Source organism: Chlorocebus sabaeus, chromosome 14, assembly GCF_047675955.1.
Source record: "Chlorocebus sabaeus isolate Y175 chromosome 14, mChlSab1.0.hap1, whole genome shotgun sequence".
In the NCBI taxonomy this organism is placed as follows: Eukaryota; Metazoa; Chordata; class Mammalia; order Primates; family Cercopithecidae; genus Chlorocebus; species Chlorocebus sabaeus.
Genome location: NC_132917.1, coordinates 6,898,062 through 6,919,818, shown reverse-complemented (window position 1 = coordinate 6,919,818; position 21,757 = coordinate 6,898,062). Strand labels below are relative to the sequence as shown.

Genomic DNA, 21,757 nt, shown 5'->3' with positions numbered 1-21,757 from the left:
ATTGGCATCACCTGAGAACTTGCTGGAATGTAACTGGTTGGGCTCCAACCCAGACTCAAAAACAGAAACTCTGGGGAGGTGGGTGGGGCGGCACAGTGATCTGTTTCCATGAGCCTGGCAGAGACTGTGATGCACAATGAAGCCCCAGAACCACTGGTCTGTATCATTCCACTCAACAGCATTTCCACCCAAGTCCGTCTGACTCAAGTCTGTGTGGGCTGAAGCCCACCAAGTGCACCGTTCTTCAACAATACCAACACTCAGCTGTCATGTCTACAAGGCCCTGGGCCAGACTCTCATAGTAACTCTCATTTCTTCTGGGTAAGTGTGGCTTTGGAAGTCTACCAGCTCACCAGTCTTTCTGGGTAAGTGTGGCTTTCAAAGTCTGACAGATGTGGGAATTTATCTCCTCAACTTGATGATACATTATTCAAGGGTAGGAACTATGTTCTACCTTCTGGACATCGATCACTGCAGATATTCCATAATTATAACAACAATTACACACACACACACACATATATCTATATGTATGAGAGAGAGAGACCGTTAAATGTGCATCAGACATTGTGCTCATCATTTGCATATACTACTTCATTTCTCTGCACAATGACTCTGAGACTTCGATAGTTTGCTATTATTCAAACTTTACCAATGAGTAAACCAAGGTTCGGAGAGGATTAGGGTCACCTGCACAAACACAAAGGGCTATTCACAGTCTGTGTGGCCCTAAGACACAGCCATTTACTGTGCTACTCCTCCTCTGTATATCCTCGTCAGCTGAATGAGATGGAGCCTTTTGGATTTGTAGAGATATAAGACAAATCCACTTCGGTTTTGCTTCTGAGCTTCCTGGGCTTAACTTGAGCATGTACAGATTGGCAGTGGCTGGGAAAAGCTACATCTTCATAATTTGGAGCTGTCATCAGCAGCAGAAACTGGAGAACGGTGGCTGAGTAGAAAGCTGGCTGTAAAAGAGCTGGCTTATTCGAGTGTACGGTTCCATGATGCTTTAGAAAAGTACTTGGCCGTCGTCTCCTTACAAGCAGATGGTGCCCACTCAATGATAAAAACTTAGCTATTTCCAGCAATCACGCTCCTAGGTCCCCAGCTAATGTAAAAACTTACGTTCACATGAAAACGTGCACAGGCGTGCTTATAGCCGCTCAGCCGTAACTGCCAAAACTTGGAAACAACCGAGCTGTCTTTCAGCAGGTGAATGGGTAAACTATGGTATATCCAGGCAGTGGAATATTATTCAGCACTGAAAAAATAAGCCCTCAAGCCAAGAAAAGACACGGAAGAAATTTAAAGGCACATTATTCCGGTCAAGAAGCCAATCTGAAAAGGCCACACACAAATGATTCCGACTCTAGGACATGCTGGAAAAGACAAAACTCTAAGGACAATCAAAAGATCAGGGGTTACTAGGGATCATGGAGAGGGAGAGATGATCGGGCAGAGCACAGAGAGTATTCAGGGGAGAGCAACAATTCAGCATGAAGCGTAATGGTGATTACATGTCATTATCCATCTGTCGAAGCCCACAGAATGTGCAACACTAAGGGTGAATGAAACCTAGCGTAAACTATGGACTAAATTTTACCCCCCTGGCAAATTTGTATGTGGAAGCCCTAACCCCCACTGTGACTGTATCTGGAGATTTAGCCCATCTAGAAGTCTATATATCTATATCTATGTGTGTGTATCTGTGTATGTGTGTGTATGTGTAACAATCTCTCTCTACATATATAGTAGTATATATAACATGTTATATACAATATAACATGTTATATATACTACAATGTATCATATGTTATATAATATATCATGTTATATTATATATAACATGTTATATATACAATATATCATGTTATATCATGTTATATTATATATAACATGTTATATATACTACAATATATCATGTTATATAATATATCATATATTATATATAACATGTTATATATACTACAATATATCATGTTATATATCATGTTATATTATATATCATATGTTATATTATATATTACATACCATATGTTATATGATATATGATACATGTTATATATTTATATTATATATGTTACATTTTATATATATACACACTGCTATATCTAAAAAAATTATATATATGGTCTTTAGGAAGGGATTAAGGTTAAATGAGATCATAAGGGTGGGACCACAATACGATAGGACTAGAGTTACACAAAGAGGACGAGAGAGCTCCTATGTGCTTTCTTGGCCATGTGAGGACACAGCAAGAAGGCAGCCTCTGTAAGCCAGGGGGATGTCCTCACCAGAACTCAAGCATGCTGACAACCTCCTCTCAGACTTCCAGCCTCCAGAACTGCAAGAAAATAAATTTCTGTTGTTTCAGCCCCACAGTCAATGGGATTCTGTTACAGCATTCCCGACTGACTACCATAGGAAATTATGAACCCTGGGAGAGAATGCTGATCAATGAATATTCATTCACTGTGACAAATGGGCCACTGTGGTATGGGATGTTAATAGCTAATTGTGTGTATGTGGAGATGGGTGTATGGAAACTCTGTATTATCCGTTCAATTTGGTTTGAACCTAAAACTGTTGTTGAAAAAATATATATATAAGGTATTTTTTTCTTTTTTTTTAAGAAAAGGGTACCAACTGTATGATTCTAATTATATGACATTCCAGAAAAGGCAAAACCCTAGTCAGCAAACAGATCAGTGGTTACTGGTGGCTTGGGGAGGGCTGGGAGAGCAGAGGAGGTTTCAGTGGCTGAGTACAGGGCATTTTCAGGGCAATAAAACTATGCTGGATGATACTGTAATAATAGATATGTGACATTCTGCACTGATCAAAACCCATAAAACAGAACTTTACAAAGGGTGATCCTTAATGCATGCAATTTAAAAAACAATCATTGAGGAGGTCAGAGGCACGGCAGGATGGAATCCAGACTGTGACGAAGTTTTCACCTGTATTAAAAGCGGGTGGGGGAAAGGTGCTGACCAGAATGATTTCAGCAATGAGCCGAACCCGTAATACTAATGGCCAAGTTCATAAGCACTGCTCTCCAGACGACGAAGCTGCCTGCTGCAGGGCTTGGGTTAACAATTCTGAAGCCACTATCCCTTTACACTGGAGGGGAACAAATAAGCAAAGGGATGGCAGACGGTGGGATCCAGGTTTCTCACTGTTGGAGTGGAAGGTCTCAGATAAGCAAGGGTGGTCACGGAATAGAGTTGGCCCCATCAGTAGGAACTCATGTTTAGCTTAATATAGATTCAGGTGGCTACATAAAGAAATATATATAGATTTGTGTGCACACACCGGTTAGTGTACATACATATGTTTCCTTGTTCTAGCAGCTGACAGGGCACAGAAGGAATGACATCCCAGTTTGCAACAAGCACATCTAGTGCCCAGATCTAGATTCTAACACAATGTTCCAGTTACCAAAACTAGGGTTCCCTGGACAAACAGCTGATTATAGGACTGGGGAAGGACATTCAAGTTGAGCTGAAGGATGTCCAAACAGTATAGGAGGCAACTGAAAAAGCTCCCAGTGGTTGTAGCTGAAAAAAAACAGAGCAACAGAGTAGCACGAATTATCGCCCAGAACAGAAAATATATACCCACGAGCCCATACTCACATAAACAAATGAGGGAAAAGACACATCTCCCAGGCAGAAAAACTCCACATAATTTTCGTAGATGCTACACACTCAAGGAGGTGGAGCCTAACTCCTCATTCTGAAGTGCGCTGTAGAGAATGACTTCCTTCCAAAGAGTGTAGTTTAGAAAAGCGTGGAAAAAGGAGTTCACCTGTGTGAAGAGGACAAATGCTGCCTCTGTGAGGTGACCCCGACAGCATCAGGGGTGACTGTGCACATGGATGGTGTTGACGGTGACCATGCCCCTCACCCTCCCAGGATGTGATGAGAGTAAGGTTTCATCTCTGGGATCCTTCTCTCAAAACCAATAAGCCCTGTCTTCTTATGAGAAGAGCATCAAATAAATCCCAATTCAAGAATATGCTACAAAATTCCTAACCAAAAACTGTCAAAGTCTTCAATGGAAGCCTGAGAAACTGTCCCAGTGGAGAGGAATCTAAGGAGATGAGACCCCTAAATGCAATGAGAGAACCTGGAACAGAAGAAGGACACTGGGTCAAAACTCAAGAAACTGAAATGAAGAGGGTACTTGAGTTGATAAGCACGTAAAAGCATTGGTTTAACGTTGTGACAAGTGTACTGAAGTAATGCAAGATGTTAACAGGAGAAGCTGGGCATGAGGTTTATGGGAACTCTCTGTACTGCCTGCGTCATTTTCTAAATCTAAATCCGTACCGGTCTAACTAAATCTGAATCTAAAACTAAATCCGTAAATCTAAATCTAAACTGCCCTAAAATAAACGTTTATTTTTAAACGAAACACTTTGACAGTAAAAATCTGAGAAACACTAAATTAAATACAGTTAAACAGATTAGTTTGCTTATTTTTCAGCATTTTAAACTTCTTATGGTTTTTGGTATGCTAATGAAGACCCTCACAGTCCAAGAAAGGTACACAGACGGGCCCAAGGAGCCCATAAAACACTTTCTCAAGCACTACTGCATGGCATTAAAGCTTTGTAAGAAATACAAAAAAAGAAAGAAAGCTGCTCTTAGTCATTTCAATATAACAGATTTCCCTAAATGAAGATTTTGCAGGAGTACAGAGAAGAACAGACACAATCAATAAGGAAGAACCCAGGGACCAGAGGAAGGGCACCCACCTTCTGAGCACAGGACCAGATGGAGATAGATTCACTGGAGAAACAGCCACAGACTGGCACCAAGTGGAGGTCGTGGGTGCTTTCTGCCTTCTACCTTTACCTACACCTGCAAGTGACGGTGAAGGGCCGGCCACTGGGAGGACCTCAACTGCAGAGGACAGCATCCATAACTGGACACTAAAACATACAGGGTAGGTGAGCAGAAAGTCTACTTACACGGAACTGTTTTCTTTCGTAGACCAGGCGACCTCCACGCAGAGCCCTGTGCTTCTCCCTCCACCCATCAAAGTGTTCTTAAGTCTGCACGTCCCACAGCAGGGCCACAGAGAGACAGAATTGTGATCTGACAGGGACACACACACACACACACATGCACACACACAAACACACACACCCCAGAAACCCTGCTGAAAACGACCTTAGAGAAGCACCCAACACTGCCCCGGGTGTGGCCCCGAGACGCCTCCTTCCTGCCCCTGCAGATCTGCAGACCAGCTTCTGGAGGCAGCCTCTCTTGCAGGCCACCTGACTTGGAAAACAACTGCCATTCATGACAGGAAGTTCCTTCTTTATTTCTAAGACCAAAACAATTGATTCAGCCATTCCCCAGAGCGCTGATAAAACACTCCACACACAAACTTAAACGTTTCTCGGTGGCTTCAACACAATGGCTGGTTTCCCACAGAGGGCCCCAGACTCAGCCACGCTTTCTAACCCCCATCCAGCAATGAGATGCAAAGGAAGACACAAAGGGCCTATTATTTCAACACTAATGTATTTGCCCAGATAAACATTACACTTCAGCTACCAGAGAGCAATGCTGTCAAAATCAAACATCAACTCATTAAATTTTAGAGCTGAAGGGGGGATGTTTGGATCATCCCTCCTTCTTTTTAGAGACAATTCCCTCCTTCTGAGCTGTTTAGGGATTTGCTAAGAAGTCACAGCAACCCTGCCCCTCACCCCAACCCCACTTCCTTCCATCAGATAAAGAACTACCCTTAACGTTTTATTGCACAATTTTTGCTAGGGACATAGTCATTCTCTCTCTCTCTCTCTGTCAGACAGAACACAAAGAAAAAGCAGCAGGAGAGATATATATGGACATCTATGATAAACCTTGAATAGCAGTGGGCCACCCAGTTCCCTGCCCTGAAGTGATCTTAATCATACTCTATTAAACAACCAGCCAGAGCCACTGTGGGGCGTGGCAGACTCGTCCACTTGGTCATCTGCAGTTTCTTCAGTTCCTTCAGGTCAGTACTTGCTGATCTCAAGGGTGGCTTAGGAACAGGCCTCTGGCCAGCTCGACACGGGGGCAGGTCGGGCACAATGGCGGTCTCCTTCAAGGCCCCAAACAAAAACCTTGTTGCTAAGCAACAAGTCTGGGAAATTTCTGGGTTTGGAGCTTGCCAATCCCTTGAGTTAATGGAAGAAGACATAATGGAGGTAACGGAGCAGGGAGGAGGAAATCGGGTGGAAATGGGCCTCTGTAAGCTTTTTTTTAAAAAACCTGGGTTTTATTGTGAGCTTTGGGAATGACTGACCATGTGATCCTGAGGCTGTTACTGTACCTTCATGGAACAGTGGCCTCATCTACAACCCAAGGATGTTCGCTGGGAGAGCTGGCTTCTGGGAGTCTCTAAGCCGTCCTTTCTCTAAACCTGTGCAGCCTTCACTCCTTCCCACATGAAAACCTGTGACTCTGCTCCTTGGTGAGAGGCCTCTTCCACACAGGGAGGAGAACTGATCTCGAAGAAAGAGGGTGATAAAGATAAAACATGCTTTCCGATTTGAAAACCGCATTGATACAGATCAGCTTCAGAGCACATGTTACACCTGTGGCTCGAGTTGTGTTCCGTCTGCTAAATCATCTAAACCTTCCACGTCCACCTTCCTAGGAACTCACCTGCAATTCCAACTCCAGAGGTCCCTCCATCTCTTATTCCAACATTTACAAGCCCCTAATGCTTCCACTTACTCATTATCAGTTATTGAGCAAACCAGAATTAGGTTTCTAGAAAGTTCTAAATACTATTCTAGAGAAGGGATTACAAAAGCAACCAGGGCAGAATGGCCACCCAGGGAGCACTGTCTAATAATAATAATAATAATCAAAGCCCCTTTTCCCTAAAGCAGCTGCCTTTGATGATCTTCTCATTGTTAAAAAAAAAAAAAGGGCGGAGGAGGGAGATGAATTAAAACAGGCAAATGGCACTAAATCTGTTCAAAGAAACCTGGAGGAGTCCCAGGGAATCACCTTTCATTTATCAGTATTAGGCCACAGCTTTATTTGACCATCTGCCCGGAACATTATGTATTTCAAATACATAGAGAAGATTTCCTGTTCCACCAAGTCCTGTATTTCTTATGTGAAGTTTATTTTGATTTTGTCTTTGCTTTCTAGTAACTGGTCAGTGACCAGAAGAGAGCATGGGAAACACTGAAAGAGAGGAATAAACCAAAACAATGAACTCTATGGGGTGATAACAGCTACTTTACACTTCCAGTGAGGGAGGCAAACATATCTGCAGACTCTGGAGACAAAACCCAGCGGGGAGTGCGAGTGGACCCCATGCATGGTATGAAATAACAAAGAGAGGAAAATGATCCTGGCCTTGGGTGCTAGAGGCAGCATGTCAGGACCACATTAAGCCCTAAAGGATGGGAATATTCAGGATCTGCATGATCAGGAAAACCTAAATACACTTATGCACTCCTATTTTCCCAGTGTATAGCAATGCTATTAAGATGAATAAAACATGAGTTAAAAGTAAACAGTTATTCCCACATGCTACAACAAAAGGCAGAGACATCCTTCCAATCATTCAAGAAACTTGGGGCCGGGTGCGGTGGCTCACGCCTGTAATCCCAGCACTTTGGGAGGCTGAGGCAGGTGGATCATGAGGTCAGGTGTTCGAGACCAGCCTGGCCAACAAGGTGAAACCCCGTCTCTGCTAAAAATACAAAAATTAGCCGGATGTGGTGGTGGGAGCCTGTAATCCCAGCCCCTTGGGAGGCTGAGGCAGAAGAATTGCCTGAACCCAGGAGGCGGAGGTTGCAGTGAGCTGAGATGGCGCCACTGCATTCCATCCTGAGTGGCAGAGCAAAACTCTGTCTTGGGGGAAAAAAAGGAAAGAAAAAAGAAACTTGGTTCCAGGCAGTGCTCTCCTTGCTGGAAACGTGAACAGTGAACAGAACAGGCAGACATTCCCACCCTCGAGAAACTTATACTCTAGCAGGGATACAAAAAATAAATAGATAAATCAGTAAGATACACAGCTTGTTAACTATGCAGGCTTAGTGGAACAATGAGGCAGGGAGAGGGAGCTGGGGATGACATTGTGCACTGAGACCCCGATGCACCAGGGAAAATGCAGAGCCCAGTGGCCCACTGGGAGGTGACTGAAACCATCCAGGGACAAGATGGGGGATTGTCCAACGTGGCCCAGTGACAAATAGGGCTGATGGCAAGTAGTCACATTCAGGATATACTTTGAAAAAGAAGCTGCTCAGAATGTGGAGTTTCAAGATCGGCGTGGGAGAAAGAGAGGAGCCAAGGGTGGCTCTGAGGCTTCTGCCCTACGTAGGCAGCAGGACAGAGCTGCCATCTGCGACGTCTGGGGAGGAGCACTTTTGTGGTGACGTCAGGAGGGTCACCATGATTTGCTTGCATGGCTTTGGAACATCGAATCCCCCTGAGCCTCAGCCTCTCCTTTGCTATAAGGTAGACAGACACAGTGGGGGTCCACACAGGAGGATTCCGGAACAAGGCTCACAAACAGTCAGGAAACTCCTGCCAGAAATCCTCCAAGAGACTGCGTGAGAGGTCAGGACCAAAGCAATGGACTGCAGCCACATGCATCCTGAAAGTGTCACTTAAGATGTGCATAAGAATAAGTAGCCCTCCAGCATCCTCTGCCATCAGAAAGAAGGGACAGGACTAGCGATTTGGGCTCCATCCAGTGACTTAAGATGGCCACAGGCGTACTGCTGTCTGTAAACCCCACTACCAGATAAAAAGGCTGTAGGGCAAGTCAGCACTGTCCCCTCTTAGAACCTGAGCTCACAGAGATCCACAGTCCCCCAGGGATTGTTCTAGAAAGACAACAGCATGGAGCCAGGGAGAGGGCCCAGGGCACACACAGTTTCCAGAAGACTTCTTATAGAAAAGAAAACTGGAGCTTTTAAATTCCCCTTCTACCACTTAAAGCATGCCCAACAGCTCACACTAGGAAGGAGACTTGCAAACACTGTGTCCTCCTGGTAATGGAGGTGGTATCTTTAGCAAAAGAAGCACTAACATCTGACAGCCAGCAGCACAAGCACGGGAGAGGCCAGCAAATGCCACCGAGGAACACGTGGGGTAGTCACAGACCTGAAAACTGTAGCACCTCTAGGACAAAAGCCTTTCCTAGGCTCTCTGCACATTCTTATTTCTACCTTTAGGTACAGCCAGAGCTCACTGGGAATCACAAGTAAATCATAAGCCGCTAGGCAGAAGCTGTGGCATTCCATTTCATGGGGCCTCAGCTATTTTCCAATGTACTAAAGGTGTGAGAATGATTAAAAGATCCCTCTTTTTAGAAAACAAGCACAGAAACCCGAAGAATCCCAATGTTACTGCAGCAGGATGATGACTGTGATAATAATGTCACCAAGCTTGATGTTCTCCAATGCACACTGGCCCAGAATCCATGAAGTTGCCACTTTCTCGATTGTCTGACTGCTACAGGCACAGCCAGGGCTCTCACCACTCTCTCCCTTGAGCCTCTTCCTTTCACTCCACAGCTGTTCTCTGACATACTTGGCCTAGGCTTATGTAATTGTTGTTTTTCCCCAAAGGAAAAAAGTTAAGCTACATCAGGGACTCAGTCTTACCATCCAAGTGTTTAAAAAAATCTATTCGAATACAAATAATTGCTATAGTTTGTTATTTTCTTTACTGCCTAGTTATCTAGGAAGAAAAAAATACTAGCGTGAATCAGGCAATGACTCCTTCTTTGGTGTGAAGAGGGCAATTCCTCTTCAACAACCATGGAGCCAAGTCAATGTGACAGGCGCTCTCCCTCCATCGATCAAATAAAGAAGTCCCAATGTACCTAATGCATCCATCTTCTGATCACATAATGACACATAGCACATTGCACCACACTTACGAGTGGCTACAAGGTTTACTAATATCTCTATTCTGTATTCTACTTTATATTTTGCCACTCATGTGAAGTCAATGATAAGATATGGCTCTGTATCCCCACCCAAATCTCATCTCGAATTGTAATCCCCACATCGATGAACAGACCTGGTGGGAGGTGACTGGATCATGGGGGTGGTTTCCCCCATGTTGTTGTGGTGATAACAGGGTTCTCAAGAGATCCAGTTGTTTTAAAAGCAGCAGATTCCCTCGTGCACCCTCTCTCTCCTGACGCCTTGTGAAGAAGGTGTCTACTTCCCTTTTGCCTTCTGCCATGGTTGTAAGTTTCCTGAGACCTCCCCAGCCTCATGGGGAACTGTGAATGAATTAAACCTTTTCTCTTCATAAATTACCCCGTCTTAGGTAGTATCTTTATAGCAGTGTGAAAACAGACTAATACAGAAAATTGGTACCAGGAGTGGTACACTGCTATGACGATAACCTGGAAATGTGGAAGCAATTTTAGAACTGGGTAACAGGCAGAGCTGGGACAGTTTGGAAGGCTCAGAATAAGACAGGAAGATGTGGGAAAGTTTGGAACTTCCTAGAGACTTGTTGAATGGTTTTGACCAACATGCTGATAGTGATATGGACAGGCTGAGATGGTCTCAGATGGAGATGAAGAACTTAATGGGAACTGGAGCAAAGGTCACACTTACTACACTTTAGTAAAGAGACTGGTGGCATTTTCCCCCTGCCCTAGAGATCTGTGGAACTCAGAGAGATAATTAAGGTATCTGGCAGAGGAAATTTCTAAGCAGCAAAGCATCGAGATGCGACCTGGCTTTTCCTGAAAGCACACAGTTATATGCATTCGCAAAGAGATGATTTGAAATTGAAACTTATGTTTAAAAAAAAAAAAAAAGCAGAGATAAAAGTTTAGAAAATTTGCAGCCCAACCATGCAAAGAGATGATTTGAAATTGAAACTTATGTTTAAAAAAAAAAAAAAAGCAGAGATAAAAGTTTAGAAAATTTGCAGCCCAACCATGCAGTAAAAAAGGAAAACCCATTTTCTGGGGAGAAATTCAAGTCGGCTGCAGAAATTTGCATAAGTAACGAGGAGCAGAATGTTAATCACTAAGACAATGGGAGAAAATGTCTCCAGGGCATTTCAGAGATCTTCAAAGCAACCCCTCCCATCACAGGCCTGGAGGTGTAAAAGGGAAAATTGGTTTTGCGGGCCAGGCCCAGGCCTCAGCTGCTCTGTGCAGCCTTGGGACATGGCACCCTGGGTTCCAGCTGCTACAGCTGTGGCTAAAAGAGGCCAAGGTACAGCTCAGGCCATTGCTTCAGAGGGTGCAGGCCCTAAGCCTTGGCAGCTTCCACGTGGTGTTAGGCCTGTGGGTGAGCATAAGGCAAGAGGTAAGCTTAGGAAGCCTCCACCTCAATTTCAGAGGATGTATGGAATTGCTTGGACGTCCAGGCAGAAGTCTGCTGCAGGCCAGAGCCTTCATGGAGAACCTCCATGGGCAGTGTGGAAGGGAAACGTGCGGTTGGAGCCCCCACACAGAGTCCCCACTGGGGCACTGCCCAGTGGAGCTGTGAGAAGAGGGCCACTGTCCTCCAGATCACAGAAAGGCAGATCCACCAACAGCTTGCACTGGGCACCTGGAAAAGCTGCAGGCGCTCAATGCCAGCCTGTGAAAGCAGCTGCAGGGGTTATACCCTGCAGAGCCACAGGGGCAGAGCTGCCCAAGGCCATGAGAGCCCACCCCTTGCATCACCATGCCCAGGATTTGAAACATAAAATCAAAAGTGATTTTGGAGCTTTAAGATTTAATGACTGCCTGGCCAGATTTCAGACTGGCATGGGGCCTCTGGCCCCCTTGTTTTGGCCAAGTTCTCCTATTTGGAATGGGAATATTTACTCAATCCCTGTACCCCCATTATATCTTAGAAGTAACTAACTGGCTTGTGATTTTACAGGCTCTTAGGTGGAAGGGACTTACCTTGTCTCAGATGAGACTTTGGACTTGGACTTTTGGGTTAATGCTGGAATGAGTTAAGACTCCAGAGGACTGTTGGAAAGGATGATTGGTTTTGAAACGTGAAAAGGACATGATATTTGGGAGAGGCTGGGGCAGAATGACATGGGTTAGCTCTGTGTCCCCACCCAAATCCTCATGTCAAATTGTAATCTTCACATGTTGAGGGACAACGGACCTGGTGGGAGGTGACTGGATCATGGCAGCAGTTTCCCCCAGGCTGTTCTCATGATAGTGAGGGAGTTCTCATGAGATCTGATGGTTTAAAAGTGGCAGTTTCCCTTGCGTGTGCTCTCTCTCCTGCCTCCTTGTGAAGAAGGTACCTGCTTCCCCTTCACCTTCAGCCATAATTGCGAGTTTCCTGAGGCCTTCCCAGCCATGCGGAACTGATTCAATTAAACCTCTTTTGTTTACAAATTACTCAGTCTCAGGTAGTATCATTACAGCAGTGTGAAAATGAACTAATACATTAACTCAATTATCTTCATGTAACAGATTAAGAACTGAGGTTTAAGAGGGATGCACAGTTTGTCCAAAGTCCCTGGGGAATAAGTGGCAAATTCAGAACTTAAACCTAAGTCTCTTGACTTACAAACCCCACATTCTTTTCATGTACACATCATCCTGGAGGCTTCTGTGGAGCCTGGAAGGCTCATTCAGAAACAATAACTTCTGGTCCCCCACCAAAGATGTAATTGCAAATCTGATTGCTTCACCTTTAGAAATACTAAAGAAGCCACCCTCAGGAAAGAAAAAAAAAAAGCCAATGATTTCTTTTAACTTTTCACACCTGAGAAGAATGTCTGTTTCATCACAGAGTCCTCTAGGTATTAAATAGGCCTTTGGTTTAACAATGGCAATGACAGACCATTTAGTTGGCTAGGATGCAGAGATAAATCCAGTGCTCAACTTCTCCAGTCATAATTATACAGAAAGCACCTCTGCCTCCTTCACAGCCAGAGCTGGAGACTGCCTGTCCTAATAACCAGGAAAAAAATATCTCATCCCATCTGCATCTCCTACCCTCCCTGTGAGGAAGTCTGCGTGATCCCTACAGCCTTGGCCAAGATTGAAGACCACAGGCTCAGGGTCAACCCACAGCAGCGCCTCCCACTCATTCAGAAGAGACATTTCTGTCCAACATCCCTCAGATCCACAAGGCTCAGCCTCTGTCCCAGCCCCTCACCCACTATTCTAGAACTCAGACTCCAACAGGCACTCAGGAAACCCACAAGGCTGTCCCTATCTCTCTACTTTCTGACGCTGGTTGCAGAGACCACCAAGTGCAGATGAGCTCATGAGACAGAGAGGCAGTCCAGAAGTTGGGTACAGATATGTGGTCACTGCAGGACTATGGACCCTTCATGCCACCCTTTCTCCTGGAAGCCAATCCTCACCCATCCAATGCTCCATCCCTTTGCTGGACAACAATGGGAAACTGTTAGCTATAAAAACAAACCACAGAACTTACTCAGAATTAGTTCTGACATGGTGGTGATGATCCCCACAGGTGCAGAAAGAGAGCTTTCTCCTAAAGAGAATATTCACAAAGGGAGAAGGAAAGCCTCCGAACAGACAGGGTCCAGGTTCAGACTGCAGAACCAGCCCACTTGTTTCCTGAGCATTCGGCTTGGTTCTGAGTCCAACCTCGAGGGACTTGAACGTCGTCGCATAAACTGATGCAACCTCTCCTGGAGGGAAACAGAGATGCCAACTTCAAATTATTCCCAAGAAAACCCCAGCAACCTGGGAACAGTCTTCAAGGCGGGAACCATTCCTGCTGGGAATACCCATAATAACACAAGTCTGTATGGAGTAATTATTTCCAGCCCCATGTTCAAACTTGGGTTTTTACCCTTGGAACCTTTATAAGGTGTCCCTGAGCTTGGAGGCCCCAGTCACAAACAACAGACATGGGCTGTCTAGAAGTCTGTTCCCAGAAAGGATATTGTTGAAATGACAATAGGCCTAATGGGACTATGTGCTCTTAAGAGAGTACAAGTCCTTGGTCACTTGAGCATCATTAATCTAAAATTACAGCACCAAAAACAATAGAACCCACTATATGCAACCATGTTTTTCACATTCACAGGCTATCATATGCCTCTGACACATAAAGTCCTGTTAGGAGCTTCCTGTCATTCCAGAAAGAAGTAAGTCCAAGTCCTCCAGGACTATGCAGGACCACAGGCACCCTTACCTCATGAGGGTGCCCACACCTCCTCTCCTCTCCTGGTCTACTCGCCCCTGTTGAGGATGAGGAGTGGGGCTGTGATGCAGTTCTATGGGTTCACCGGCTGACCACATACCCACCAAGGACACTATTTCAAGAGATGTGTCCCAGATGGAAATTTCCAGTGACTCCAGAGTGATGTATCTTCAATGCAAACTCCCCAACAGCTCCCCGCTGACACTTGCTACCATCTATGCTTTCATTTCCTCCTTAAAACAATAGGCTTAGTACTGTCTACTGTATGACTTAGTTCTCTTGTTTATGTTCTTTTTGTCATTCCAGAATAGACACCCCATGAGGGCAGTAGTTTTTATTTGCTTGGTTCTATCCCAAGAATTTACAACAGTGCAAGCACAGAGGAGGTGCTCCATAAAAATTGGTCAGTAAAGTTTAATGGACACTCTAAAGCTTGTTGCCTTGGAGAAAGCTCTTGTAACAGCAATAAAAGGTTTACCACCTCTCCTGCACCAGAAGCTTCCTAGTAACAGGGATCATTTTAGGCCCATGTAACATCAACTATTTGGTATAATGTACTACATCATGTAGAGAGTAAATATTTACTGAGTGGTTACTAATGAGGTGTGATCCTCTCTGCACTGAAATTAAAATGTGCATTAAACACTGAATACAGCTGCTCAGTGTTGATTTGATCTCAGTGAACTGATGTTAAAATGTTCAAAAGAACCATGTCCGGTTGCCTGTGCTTCCGTGGGGTTAACTCAAAAGGCATATGCAGCTTTCCCTCCCTGGGAACAAGGAGGCCTGGCTTCCAGCCCTGGGTCTGCATTCTGCCAGCCCTGGGATCCTGGCACATCTCCTAAGCTCTCTGCATCCTTCTTTACTCATGTGGAGAATGATAGGGCTTATTTTCCACCTATAAAATCAACTGAACATTTAAAAACATTGTAATAACTTGGTTATAGTCTTAGAGAAAGCAATAAACATGGCTAATGGTAACACACAATGAAATAACACTTTTGAGAGGCAATGTGTGATATTTACCAAGGAACTTAAAATTTTTTAAATCCCTGATCAAGAGGTCCAATTTCTGGGAATTTCATCCATTGAACAAATAATTGCAGGCATGAAAATGTGGATTACAGCATTGTCTATAACATTAAAAAGCTGTAAGTGCATGAATATAATACTTTCAAAGGCATATCAGACCAGTAAAAAAAGGAAGAATGTGTTATAGAATGACATTTTGTAGGATTAACCAATAGCCTTTTGGTATAATTTTGGTAGGTGAAAAGTAAGCATAAAACCCATCTGTTAATTACACTGGTACTACAGACAAAGACAAGGACGGTACATACTCACACAAAATCATTTCTTATAAGAGTGAGAAGTAACTGTTTTTCTTTGTGCAATATTCATATTACATATAAAGTTTATATATGAAATGTATATATAATAAATTTATATATATGAAATGTACATATATAGGACATATATAGTTATATGTGAAATTTATATATAGTTTTATATATATGAAATTTATATATACACAAATTTCAAAAACTTCTGCAAACCAAGAAAAGGTAAATTTCAAAAACTTCTGCAAACCAAGGAAAGTTAAAACAAATAACAAAATGAAAAAGATTGCAAAATATAACCCAAAGAGTTATTCTCCTTAATACATACACAACTTTATAAATTGAGAAGTGAAAGAGCAACAATGGAATAAAAAATGATCAAGGAACAAGATACAACTCACATGGCCCTCAAACACACTTATAAGAAGAGAAATTCGCTCTTACTATATCAAGATGCCATTCCCCAGCTATCAAGTTAGCAAAAATTCAAATATTTGGCAAACCCTGTTGGGGAGGCTGTAGGTCAGCCGTCACTCACACACCTTCCTGGTTGGAGTTCCAAATGATAGAACACATGAAACGGGGGCTACGTCAATATATCTACCAAAGGTTTACTACATGTATCCATTGACCTAGTAATCCCACTTCCAGGCATGTGCCCAGTGGAGGAAGTTAGTCCCTGGGGTCTTGTTTGTAACACCAGAAGACTGAGAGCAACCCAAGTGGCAGGCTGTGGACTAAACCATGGAAGGTTTGCACAATGGAATACTGTGCCGCTGAAGAAAGGATGAAAATGCCTTCTATGCATTCAAATGGAAAGATCTGCAATATGTGTTCAGTAAAAAGAGCAAAGCATAGAACAGCATATATCCTATGATAAACTTTGTGTATTTATTTGTATTCACATAAATGAACACTGCATGGATATCCAAGATTCTTTTATTTTTTGAGACAGGGTCTAGCTCTGTTACCCAGGCTAGAGTGCTGTGGTGCACTCTTGGCTCACTGCAGTACTGCCCTCCTGGGCTCAGGTGATCCTCCCACCTCAGCCTCCCAAGTAGCTGGGACCACAGGCCTGTGCCACAACCACACCTGACTAATTTTTGTATTTTTTGTAGAGATGGGCTTTCAACTTGTTGCCCAGGCTGGTCTTAAACTCCTGAGCTCAAGCAATGTGCCTGCCTCAGCCTCCCAAAGTCCTGGGATTACAGGCGTCAGTCAGCCACTGCATCTGGCCGAATATCCAAGATTCTAATTAAAAGAATTACTTAACATGCCGAGGAGGGCTGGACAGTGGAGAGAATGAGCAGGCACAGGTGCCAGCTGGATTCTCAATACATACCTTTAAAGAAGTTTGATTATGAATCACATGCCGATAGGGTTTGACTCTGTGTCCCCACCCAAATCTCATCTTGTAGCTCCCATAATTCCCACAAGTTGTGGTAAGGACCCAGTGGGAGATGACTGAAGCACGGGGGCAGGTCTTTCCCGTGCTGTTCTTGTGATAGTGAATGGATCTCACGACATCTGATGGTTTTACAAATGGAAATTTCCCTGCACAAGTTCTCTTGTCTTGTCTGCCGTCATGTGAGACGTGCCTTTCATCTTCTGCCATGATTGTGAGGCCTCCCCAGCCACATGGGAATGTCAGTCCAATTAAACCTTTCTTTTGTAAGTTTCCCAGTCTTGGGTATGTCTTTATCAGCAGCATGAAAACGGACCAATACACGTGCATATTTAAACATCGCAAAGATTTTAATAAAAATAAAAGCCATTATAATCATTCAGAATAAACAGATGGTCTCTAACTTCTTTTCTGGTCACAACTAAGCAATCATGCCTGCTCATTCTATACATCTATTTGGCTACTCAAAGAAAGTTAGGAAATGTATTTTAGTATTGTATAAATTACCACAAAAATTCCAAATAATATTTTAATTAATTTTTTGTCTCTGAGCTAACTTGGAGTTCCAAAAATGTCAGCCTATGTCGGCTCCCCTACATGTCTCTTCTTAATTTAAAATCTGAAATGTATTTTATTGTCAAAAGGTGCAATATCCTTGATGCATCTGCCTGTCAAGAGCTAAGAGTTAGACAAGGTTGGTCAGCTCATGGCACTGTGAATGTAAGACTTACTTTCACAATCAGTAAAGTCTGACTACTTTCACAGTGCCAGCCTTTCAGGGAGGCTTTTCTTTTTCCCATAAGAAAAAAAAAAAAAAAAGCAGTGTTAATTCAAACAAGAATTATGCACTAATAATAGCTAACATGTATTAAGATCTTACTAGGTGTACTAACTCATAAGCCACTTAATCTTACAATAGCTTAGTGAGGTGGTATTATTACCTCCCATTTGGTACAAGGAGACCGGGGCACAGCGAGGTTAAGAAGCTTGTTGACTATCACACAACCACGGACATGGAAGCAGCGTATGGATCTCGGCAGTCTGCAGCCAGCCCCATGCTCTGAACCACAATATTGAATTTAATTATTTTCTGAAAATTAGAATGCACGTTGACACTGATGGTCATAAGGCAGCCATAATCTTGACAATGTGCAGAATCATGCTACAAACGCCATTCTCCCTTCTTGAGACATCTATACTATTCAGCACTCCTGGATAACAGATATGCCTGTAACTTCCACCCTCCCACTTTACAGGCTGAGAATGAGGTGGAGCTGGTAAATGACAAATCTAAGACCAATTAATGGGCATGAGTCATAGCCTAAAAAACTAGATCCTCCAGAATTCTCACTTACTCTTAATTTCCACATCTTTCCTTATGTGGTGAACAACGTTCCTGAAGTCCAGTAACACTGTAGACCAGAGATTGGTAAAGTCTACCTGCTAAGGGCAAGATGGAAAACATTTCAGGCTTTGTAGGCCATGGGGTCTCTGCAGAAAAGACCACTCTGATCCTGGAGCACGAAGCAGTCAGAGATGGCACGTAAGCCAAAAGGCACGGCTGTGTGCCTGTGAAGCCTTATTTATGAAAACAGGCAGTGGGCCGGATTTGGCCCATGGACCATATGCTGACCCCTGCGGTGGGTACTGACAATTTTCTAGGGATGGTGGAAATCCATCTCACCCTTCCAATCTTCTCCTTTCTCTAGTAAATATTGGAAGAAAGTTAATGTTCCTAAAATTCCATTTCCACTCCAAAGACTTATGCCTGATGTGAAACCCTTTCCCAACCTCATCCTCACTGGCCTATCTTCCAGCAGACAGTGGACACTGTGCTGCCGGGCTGGTCTTCTGAGGAGATGCCCACCTGGTACTATGAAGTGACCAGGAGGACCTTCTACCCGGGCCACCTTCCATCAGCATTTAATCTGCATGTTTGATGGCAATACAAGAGCCTTACATGCCGATACACACAGAAGAAATGGAGGAAATACAATAAAATTAATCCAACTAGTCTGTGGTTGAACAGTTAATGACAATTTTAGGATAAGAGCCTAAGTCTCTTTATCCAAAGATCCTAAGACACCACGTGAGCCTAATATTAGACATGACATCCTAATATTAGACACAACATCCTATACTAAAAAGTGTGCAATCTTCTGGGATCAGAGGCCACTGAGTTTGAACCCCAGCTCAGACACCCAATCAGGTGACTGTGGCAAATTGCCTACACTTAACACCAGCTCCAGTAACTAAGGCACCATCCGAACCTGCATTAGTGGTATATTGCCTCATTTAATCCTTTCAGTAAACTACGAAGTAGGCATGTTCATCCCCATTTCATGGATAAGAAAATGAGGCTTTAAAGTTCCCCAACTTGTCCAACATCATAAAATTAGTAAATGTCAAGAGCCTAGCTTCAGAGGCAATCTGGCTCCAGAATCCTACTCTTCAAACCATAAATGTGACCGCCTCTTGGGCTTCACTGGTGCTGGTGTCTACCATTATTGTAACTATTATCCTCCACTGTTAGAGGGCGTGCACCTTTCTAGTCAAGAACTAAACTCTTTCCTGCGGATCTTCCGCTTTGCCAGATGCAAGCATCTGTAGGTCCTTTTCTGTGGGAGTTTGGGCCTGGATGTGGCTCGGGAACAGAACGGCAGTCCTTGGCCTCGCTGGGACACACTGCATCCCCGGGGTAGAACGTAACCCTGAGACACAGCTGGCTGCCTTGTTAGCTACGGTCCTGCACAACGTGTGCACCAAACAGTCAATCTCTAAGGGAAGATGGTTTATGTGCTAGAGAGGCCAGGAAGGGAGGCAACCAGAAAAGGAAAAGGATTGTCAAGGGGAATCTTCCAATCCCACAGCCCCACTCCAAGAAACAGCAATTAGCCCGAGGAACAACCCCCCACCCAGGGCTATTTCCGTTCCACCCAACCCACCTGAAAAATTATTCTAAAAAGGAAAAAATAAGTTATAAACATATGAAGCCATGTGCAGTTAAAGAGGGTAAGTGGCGGTTAGCACAAGAAGTTATATAATTTCCCTTTTGTAGCTAGGAGGAAAGTTATCTCCCAAAGTTTGACAGTTGAACACAGAAGTACAGCAGCATTTCAGACCGTCACTCAATGTTGCTGCAGACCTGCCTGGCAGATGACTGAGCGTGTGCCCACAATTTAGGCCTGGAATGAGGAGGAGGGAAAGAAGAGGAGGCAGACCAGTTAAAATTAGAATCCACTCTGCTGTCTGCTGTTGCTCTGGCTTCAAGGGAAATGGGTGGGTTTAGGTGGCTTCAGCTTGATTTGAAGTTACTCGTATAAGGTTGTGGGCTGGATCGGAACCCTGGGGGAGACAATAATTCCTCCCCAGGGGCCTGTGTGAGAAGAAATGAGACTCCCCTTCCAAGGCTCTCCATTCATGAACCAAACTGCAATCCCCTCTTTTTGAAAACCATTAAGAAAAGAGTAGAAAGGAAACTGCATTCGGTTCAAAAGAACGAAATCAGGAATCTAGAAATAAACATTGTATACTCTTTTATCCCACAGTAGAGAAATATCCCAGGTCCCACTGAAAAGTAGAGAAGCAGGCTTAGGTAACTGGAAACTGGGACTTGAATCCATGCAAAAAACAAAGTGAAGGTCAGAACTAGCGAGAGCCCAGGGAGGGCTTCTGTCCAAGACTTCATCTGATATCACTCAGATACATGGCAAATCAGAGGACAGGATTCCAAGGCCCAGGTGAGCAGTGCTGCCACTCCCTACACAGGTGCCAGAGCTGTCTGTGTCTAGAATAACTGCCCCATGTTAGCAAGTTCCACAGAGCTGAAGACTGTAAAAGAGAAGGGTTAAGGAAAAATCTCTCACTGACCCTGAAACTGCAGCATGCTCTCTGCCAGACCCCACCTCAGAATGCAATTTGTTATTCAGTCTTAACTCACTCGTGACCTGGTTTGCTCCATATTTTAGTTTTGTAACATTTATTATCCTTCTGGCAGATATTCTGAAGAAGACTAGAATCACCTCATATGCTAGACAGCCTATCACTGGGACCACACCCTGGCCATCCCTACCATCCGTACGGGGGCTCCCAGTAGAAAGAAGGCAGGCCCACTCAAGGAACCAGACAACTGACGGAATATTAAAGCAGGGAATAGTTTACAGACGTGGAAACAGAAAGGGACTCAGGAGAACGTGGAAAACTGCACACCTGTCCCAAGAGGACTGGGCATGACTTCCCAGCCAAAGGTTCCAATCAGCTGGAACTCCTGCAACAAGGACAAGGCCAAAGAACAATGGGAAACCCAGTGACCACACACCACAAAGTAAAATCACATGGTCACTAAGTATTTCTGCTTTTCTATACTTGTCAGTTATTTTACGAAGTGTATGTTATACTTTGCAAAAAGAAAAACAAGTAAGAAAAATGTGTCAAATAAGGAAAGCAAGGTAAAGACAAGAGTGATTTTAGTGCACAAAATTCATATTCTCAAAGTTTAGTTTTACACATGACTCTGTGCACTCAATTTTGTGCAGGTCATGCTTTGGGGGCAACAAATTTGGTTCAAAACTTCAAACAGAAATGGGGGCTGCACGAAGAAGGGCTAGGCCACTGGAGAAGCCATTGCATGGTGAGAAAAACACAGTCCTGTGGCTTGTGCAGAAAGAAGGTGCAAGTCACCACCTGGTGAAGCTGGTGGCTGAGGGTGTGGACACCGGGACAGACCCTGGGCTCATTGTCCACCACAGCCTCTGCTCTCTGAGAGGACCTGGGCAAGTTCCTCCCTCTCCAGGCCTCAGTTTACTCCTGTATAAAATGAGGAAAACGGTACCAGTTGAATATCCCTCATCCGAAATG

At 44.0% G+C, this 21,757-nt stretch overlaps 1 protein-coding gene across 5 annotated transcripts in view; it reads right to left on the bottom strand.

Annotated features, from left to right (window-relative positions):
- Nucleotides 1-21,757, bottom strand: part of RNF144A (ring finger protein 144A) — a 127,201-nt gene that overhangs the window by 56,049 nt on the left and 49,395 nt on the right. Inside the window, exon 1 of one of the 5 annotated variants that reach the window (XM_073022755.1) lies at nt 13,418-15,533. The exons of the other annotated variants lie outside the window; for them this stretch is intronic. Within the exon in view, the coding sequence (XP_072878856.1) occupies nt 13,418-13,436 (19 nt within the window). The 5' untranslated portion in view covers nt 13,437-15,533. Of the gene's footprint in view, nt 1-13,417; nt 15,534-21,757 lie in introns of those variants that run through there. 5 annotated transcript variants of the gene reach the window in all.